The sequence below is a fragment of the Galeopterus variegatus genome, unplaced genomic scaffold (genome assembly GCF_000696425.1).
Source record: "Galeopterus variegatus unplaced genomic scaffold, G_variegatus-3.0.2 Scaffold2727, whole genome shotgun sequence".
NCBI lineage: Eukaryota > Metazoa > Chordata > Mammalia > Dermoptera > Cynocephalidae > Galeopterus > Galeopterus variegatus.
The window spans coordinates 78994-86508 of record NW_007728838.1 but is presented as its reverse complement, the minus strand read 5'-3'; the positions used below and the strand labels follow the sequence as shown (position 1 = coordinate 86508).

Below are 7515 nucleotides of genomic sequence, written 5' to 3'. Positions count from 1 at the left end.
TTCCTGTAAGGACTTGGGGCCGGGCCGGGCGGCCGGCGGGGCCTTCCGGGAAGCAGGAACGAGCCGCCCACGTGCTCCGCGCTTTCCTGCCCCCCTTCAGGGTGACGGAGCGTCTCCCTCCCTTCCAGAGGCGCATCCAGCCCGAGGAGATGTGGCTCTACCGGAATCCGTACGTGGAAGCGGAGTATTTCCCGACCAGGCCGGTGCTTGTGCGTGGACCAGCCCTTCTTTTCTCTGCACCCTCCATGCCCACGGCTGAGCCTAGTGGTCACACAGCCCCAGGGGCCTCTGCAGGGACCTTAGGGCCCCCTCCTGATGTGCTGAAGGCTTCGCTCCTTGGTACTTAAGTGTTCAGGACAGACAGAGCGAGAGGTCTGTCCTGGCTCAAGGCACGTGTCCTGCGAGCGCTGCGCCCCACGGTGTTAGGTCACGGGTGACATTACTTACCGGAGGGACGGCCTAGTTACCCCGCCGCTGACACTGAGCGGCCTCACGAAGGCTCGTTGTAAGAGTTGTCACGGGGGCGTTAGGTCTGCTCCGTGGCTTCTGCCGTCTGTGCAGGAGCCACTTCACAGCCAGTGCGTTCTCATGGTTTTTTCATTCCTGACATATCTGGTTCAGGTCGTCGCGTTTCTCTGTCCGCTGTCTCTGATCTTCCTGGCCAGAGTTCTCAAGAAGGCAGACTCAACAGACAGCAGACACGCCTGCCTGGGTAAGACCTCGCCAACCCTTCTGGCTGGTGCTGTGGCCTTTAGTGCTGGGAATGAGAAAGCAGTTGTGGGTTCAGGCACTGGAGCCTGTGTGGACGCCACTGAGTTCTTGTTCCTAAGTGATTATATGCCCCTGGACCCCACTTCTCACCCTGTGAGACCTTGGTCAGTGTCGGCTACACTACACCGGTGTGCCTAAATGCACTGGATGGCTTGTCCCTCGATGATGTCTTCGGTCTGTCACACAAGTTCTCCGCGCACCACAGTGGTCACTGAGGTCCCTATCGTGCTGTGCTTAGAGTCCGCCTCAGAAAGAGCACAGCTTCCCTTAATGAGGCCATGACCACACCTTTCCTCCTAGGCAGACGTCACTAACAGGAAATTTGCTTTCCAGCTGCCAGCCTTGCCCTGGCTCTGAACGGCATCTTTACCAACACAATAAAGCTGATAGTGGGCAGGTAAGTGACAAGTTACCCGCACCAGTGTCTGCCTCGGCCCCTCACACACCTTTCTCATCCTTTTCTCCTTTACTCTCCGTCTAATCTTTTTCTCATTCAACACTTCTTCCCTTCTCTAGACTTCAGTCCTGCAGGTGACACTTGGGCTGTTACGCATTTCCCACTAACAACCACAGCAAAGTTGATGTTCTCTAAAGCACCTCCTAAAGTTGCAGCGTGATTTGTTGTTTGTCCCAAAAAGTAATCATGCGGTGCACTGCTTTTTTCCTTAAATACTGACTTTGGAAGTAAGGTTTGTCTCAGTGTCGTGACCGTCCTAATTATTTCGCCTGGGACACTATGTGACCAATAACAAGATTAGTGATGTCTGGTAACAGTGGAAAAATTACTTGTGGAGTTGCAAATGATCCGTGCTCAAACCGTGCTTCTTTCTCCCAGGCCACGCCCAGATTTCTTCTACCGCTGCTTCCCGGATGGGCTGGCCCATTCTGACTTGATGTGCACAGGGGACAGAGACGTGGTGGACGAGGGCCGCAAGAGTTTCCCTAGTGGACATTCTTCCTGTATGGATGTCGTGTGTACTCTGGCCTATGCTTATTTTTACATCATTTGATTTTACCTAGGAACATTGTAGGGATGGCAACATCTGACTTCTTTTGTTCTTGTATCTAGAAATTGGAAAAACCCCTTTAATAACCCCAAGATTTCACAAGCCTGAGCCTTGAATATTAAATACTAGAGGACAGAGGTTTTTCATCTTCATGAGATTGGGATATTTTATTATTGTATTATTTGCCTAGATCCTGCAATTTTTTACTAGTCATAAAAATACTGTTATTGAAGAGTTACTATGTATCAGGTACTTAAGCATTGTAGATTCTTACCCCATTTATAACTCACAATAGCCCAATGAGGTCAGTACTATTATTTTTGATTCCCATTCGTAGATGAGGAAACTAAAGCATTGAGAAGTTAAGTAACCTGCCCAAAGTCATGTGGCTAGTATATTCCAAAAACTATTCTCACTTTGGAACACAAAATAAAGTCCCTTATTTTTCCCTTTCCCCCCCTCATAATCAACGATCTATGACAAAAATGTACTAAAGAGAGAGAAGACATGCTCATGCTCCCTAACCTCCCTTCACATGTCTTTTGGCTGCAAATATGGAGATAAGAGTGAGCTTCCTCTAAAAGACATACAGTACTTACAGGTCTCCCCTGTTCTAGTTGCATTTGCTGGTTTGGCCTTTGCTTCCTTCTACCTGGCTGGGAAGTTACATTGCTTCGCACCACAAGGCCGTGGGAAATCCTGGAGGCTCTGTGCCTTTCTATCGCCTCTACTTTTTGCTACTGTGATTGCACTATCCCGCACCTGTGACTATAAGCATCACTGGCAAGGTAAGCAAGGTATTCACGCAGTAGAAGCTTCCATGTTTCACTCATTTTATCCTTAGCACCTGGCACAAAGGAGATGCTCACTATCTGTCGATTAAATGAAAACGAATGATTATAGGTGGTCTGGCTTCCGTACTGAGTATGCATTTATAGCTATGTAGAAAACAAAAGTTAACCTTTTAAAGAACTTAACAAAGAGGAACATCCTAATTTTTCCATTATTTGGTGCATCATAAGTTCAAATTAAACTGCCTCTATAAGAAATATTTTAAAACAAACCTCAAGCTAGGTATACTCCTAAAATTCAAGTTCATTGTCTTAAGCTTTTTGTTCAGAAAAGTAAAATTGAAGAAAATTTAAAATTATAATTAAACCAAAGCAATTTGTTAATGTTATGGTAAAACATCCAAATTACAGAACATCTTCAAAGAAAAGTCACAATTCCACAGAAAGTTGGCAGTATTGCCCAGAGTTTCTCAGGACCCATATTTTAAAGAATAAACTAATTTTTTGCAGAGACAGACAACTCCTGAAGAGTTAATTCCTTTCTCTAGAACTCTTCAAATGGTGAGGGGCCGGCCCGGTGGCGCACTGGATAGTGCGCCGCTTGGGAAGCGCGGCGGCGCTCCCGCCCGAGGGTTCGGATCCCACATACAGACCAGTTCCCGCTCACTGGCTGAGCGAGGCGCAGGAGCAACACCGAGGGTTGCGATCCCGTTGCCGGTCCCCGGTCTGGTATGAGGGCAACACTGAGGGTTGCGATCCGTTGCCAGACACGGAAAAAGACAAAAGACAAAAAAAAAAAAAAAAAAAAAAAAAAAAAAAAAAAAAAAAAAAAAAAAAAAAAGAACTCTTCAAATGGTGAAATACATTGATGAATAGCATTAAGTGAATCTTTGATATTCTACTGAATTAAAAAAATTGTAATTTAGTATACTCTGAACAGCCTTATACTTAACAACAGATGTGTTTTAATTTGGTGTTTAGAGAACAATCTGACAATGATAATCCTGTATGATAACACTGAGAAAGCCAAAAGAAACCATAAGCCTAGAATTGAAGTTTTTTCCAGCCCCAACGTGATTTAGGAGTCTAATATGATTAAGAGACCTTAATTTCCTCTTTCTTCAGATGTACTTGTTGGATCCATGATTGGAATAACGCTTGCCTATGTCTGCTACAGGCAATATTATCCTCCTCTAACTGATGCAGAATGCCATAAACCATTTCAGGACAGATTTGCACTTGCCACTCAACAGAAGAAGCCTGGTGATTCTTATTGTTTTGATATTTAAAAGTTGAATCTACCTCAGTGGAGAATAGGTGAATTAGTCTAGTCCTTTTAACTGGACCATGCACAAGACAAGAATTTCTGGACCTTCAGCCCCTTCCAAGGTACAAGTGAGGACATAAGCCCCACTGTATTCTGCCTCCATATGATCATGCAGTTTGCCTCTGCTCACGTGGATTTATCATGAGGAGTCAAGGTTCTTTTCCATTACTGTATGCCACATGTTCTGGTAAAAGGATCTTTCAATGGTCCTCCAACAGAGCTTATGAATCTGGTCCATCACACTGGTGTCCCAAGATCTACAATGTTTTTACATTTAATTTAAATGCTGTCCGTGGAAGGATCTTGTCACAGCGAAGCCTTTAGATAGCCCCACTTTATCCTCAAAGCTGGAGTTCATTATCAAAACTTAATTTCCATTTCCTGTAGCTTAAAATCTAGGGCATGACCAAATAAATTACTTCGATTCTGTTTACTTTCTCTGGTGACAATTCCATCAAGCCTTAAACAGGAAAATGTCCAACTTTGGCTAATTCATCGCTGTTAACGCTATCTTATCTGAGTCCAGCCATCTGGTATTGCTATCCACTTTGAACACTGTGGGCATAAACAATTTGTTGAATTAGTAAGTGAACACACACACAAAAAAGAAAATGGTCAGGAGTGGTTTCAGCACTAACAACAGATGACTGTTTCTACTTCATTTGTCCTCAGCTGTGCTCATGAGATTCCTTCCTTTCATTCAAGATTGAAGATCTGCCCAAGTGCATCAACTCTACCAACTGACTTAGGCAGGAAAGAAAAATCACAGATATCATTATCTGGAAAATGAATCTTTTACTGTCCCTTCTTCACAACAGAATATATGGAACACTTACTTACGGATACCATCAGAACCAATGCCCTGGGACCTACAGCTACCCTTCTCTTTATTGTGATTATACTTGAAATATGACCTCTTACATATATCTTCCTATATTTTCAGTATATCTTTTTTCTTCAGTAAACCTGATATTCAAGTAAAATGGTGAATGTGCACTTTTCTTTTTGTACTTAAAGTCCCATTCAGTTGGAATGTAATGTAAAACATTGAATTCCCCATCTGACATAAGTGATTTAACTATTATCTACAGTAGTAGCTGATATTTATAAATACTGAAGGATAGTCTCAGGATACTGAAGGATATAATTACCTTATAATTGCCAAACTTTAAATTCTGAACTACATCTGCCTATTACAATGAAAATACCAGTAAAGGGAAAAGAATTTAAATATTAGTTCTTTACCCAAAACTTTTGTTTTTTAAACTTGTTTTAGTAATACAAAGGGGAAGAGAAAATGGTTACTGTATTGATTTTCTTTATGATGGATGAGGCCAGGTAAAAGTAGCAGCTGGTCAATATGGTTTTATTTCAGTATTTACTAGAGTTTTAAATATAATCACATAAAAAACAAACATTTCAAAAGTGCAAAATGTTAGAAAGCTAATCAGTGCTATTAATCTTTCCATGCAAATGATCTCTTGCTGAGATAAGCAATACTAATTCTGCAGCTGGGAATATGTACAAAATGAAGCAGTACAAGTAACATGACTAAATAAATGATTTCAATCAAGCTTAGTACCCTGCATAATACACAGGCATGAAAATACCACAGGTGGATGAGTAAGATATGAAGCTCTTTTACAGTTTCCTGCCCCTCACTACCAGGGAAAAAAACATTTCTTAGTACAAACAGTGGTTTATCCAGCTATCCAGGGTTATGCTCTCCATCTTTGGTTACAGGGACTCATTCGTGCTTGTCCTTTGGTTTACTCTTAAATAGTAACTATTCTGCTAAAATGAAAACAAATTTGAAGACAGCAACTTGACAAAAGCTTCTCCTTTAATATATAATAAATGCTACTTCTCAATAACCTTTACTCAGAGTTAATATAATAAAGAAAATAAAGTATTTTGTATATCTGAAACCTCTTAGTGGCCTTCTTACTCGGCATTAGTCTATAAGCAGATGATAAGGAAAAGCCAGGCTTGAATTACACCCCAATCTTCCCTCTACAATCTCCAGGGTGTCAGCAATTAACCTTTTTCTCTTTCTCTCCAGAAAGGGATAAAGACTTGGTGTCTAAGGGATGGCTCCAGTGAATATTAAATGCCAGTGCTTTGGATACCATGATACAATTTTTTAAAAAACTTATAAAAACAAAACCCATCTTGCCTGCCTATGCCACTCTATAAACAGGCGCCTGTGGAAATCTGCGAGGGAGTATAAAGGATTATCATACAGAAGGCCACAAAGACAGTGACAAACTGACCAATGAGGTGGTAAGCAGATGCCTTAAAAAAAAATAGTCTAGAGTCACCCATGTTCTTCAAGGTAAATACTTTGCATCTTCCAGACTATGCTGACACTGACTCTGAAACAGCTGTTTCTTAACCCTACAGCAATAGGTTCTTCTTTCGAAGTAAGTTAAACATTTCCCCCTAGCCAAACTTACCTGCTCAACCAACAACTGCCTGTGGCAAGAGCCTTTTAAATAAGCATTCTGGATTATGGGTACCTAAGAGGACAATGATGTTTGCAAAATGTTTTTAAAGAGGATATACAATACCACCTTCACCCAGGTGGAAGTGGCAGGTGACTTAAATTCTGTTTCACCAGAAAGATACCATTAAAAGATCTTATTTATAACCTAAGCAACCTGGAAATGCCATGTAATTTCAAGTTCATCAGCTTTTATAACTTTACCTTTAACAAGAAGAGAAGCTATTATGAAATAATTAAGCCAGACCTTGTCTAGAATCTCTCAATTTAGAGTATGACTGATATAAAAGGGCAGGTCTCGGATGTATAACATCTCTGCTTTATAAAGATGCACTTAATGTGAACTAAATTGCCAACTTTAGAATTTTACAGCAGCTCAAACAGTTGTAAAGACAATGAACAGCATCAGTGATTCCCAGCAATAGGTCTGTCAGTGGTAAGACAGTAAACAGTATGAGAGCTCTTTAAGCTACATTCTAGTTTTCCTTCATACAATATACATAGATGCTGGCTCAAAAAAAAAAAAATTGCCCAGGAGCCGGCCCGGTGGCGCACTGGATAGTGCGCCGCTTGGGAAGCGCAGCGGTGCTCCCGCCCGAGGGTTCGGATCCCACATGCGGACCGGTTCCCGCTCGCTGGCTGAGCGAGGCGCGGGAGCAGCGCCGAGGGTTGCGATCCCGTTGCCGGTCCCCAGTCCGGTACGGGGGCAAAACTGAGGGTTGCGATCCGTTGCCGGACACGGAAAAAAGACAAAAAAAAAAAAAAAAAAAAAAAAAAATTGCCCAATCTTTTCCATATCCACTTAGATTTAGCCTTCAGGTGCAGAGAACATGGAGAGATGAGCATACCCTCAAAGGGCTTCTAAATCTGAAGAATCTGCTTCCAAATTAGGACATTTTCTAAAGATAAACAATAATTTCCTAGAAAAATTTCTACACAACCCAAAACAAATCCAACCCAAAAAAGACTATCTCAACTCAAGCAATAAGCAATAAAGTGTGATACCTATATACTATAATCAAAGAATTAAAGGGCCGGCCCGGTGGCGCACTGCTACAGTGCGCCGCTTGGGAGCGCGGCGGCGCTCCCGCCGAGGGTTCGGATCCCACATACAGA

General features: G+C 42.3%; 1 protein-coding gene across 3 annotated transcripts; it reads left to right on the top strand.

The window, feature by feature from the left end:
- Nucleotides 1-99: 99 nt before the first annotated feature.
- On the top strand, nucleotides 100-4879 carry PPAPDC1B (phosphatidic acid phosphatase type 2 domain containing 1B). Of its 3 annotated transcripts, none has more exons than XR_551226.1 (7): nucleotides 100-209; nucleotides 622-712; nucleotides 1105-1168; nucleotides 1607-1731; nucleotides 2396-2566; nucleotides 3695-3958; nucleotides 4602-4879. XR_551226.1 is itself a non-coding variant. In XM_008582808.1 (7 exons), exons 1-7 carry the CDS (start codon nucleotides 150-152, stop codon nucleotides 4604-4606), a joined length of 654 nt encoding a protein of 217 aa, XP_008581030.1. In that variant the 5' UTR covers nucleotides 100-149; the 3' UTR covers nucleotides 4607-4879. The 3 variants fall into 3 exon arrangements, 2 of the variants coding, with proteins under 2 accessions (XP_008581030.1, XP_008581029.1); XM_008582808.1 differs by having other exon boundaries at nucleotides 3695-3832; XM_008582807.1 differs by having other exon boundaries at nucleotides 3695-4879.
- Nucleotides 4880-7515: the final 2636 nt, after the last annotated feature.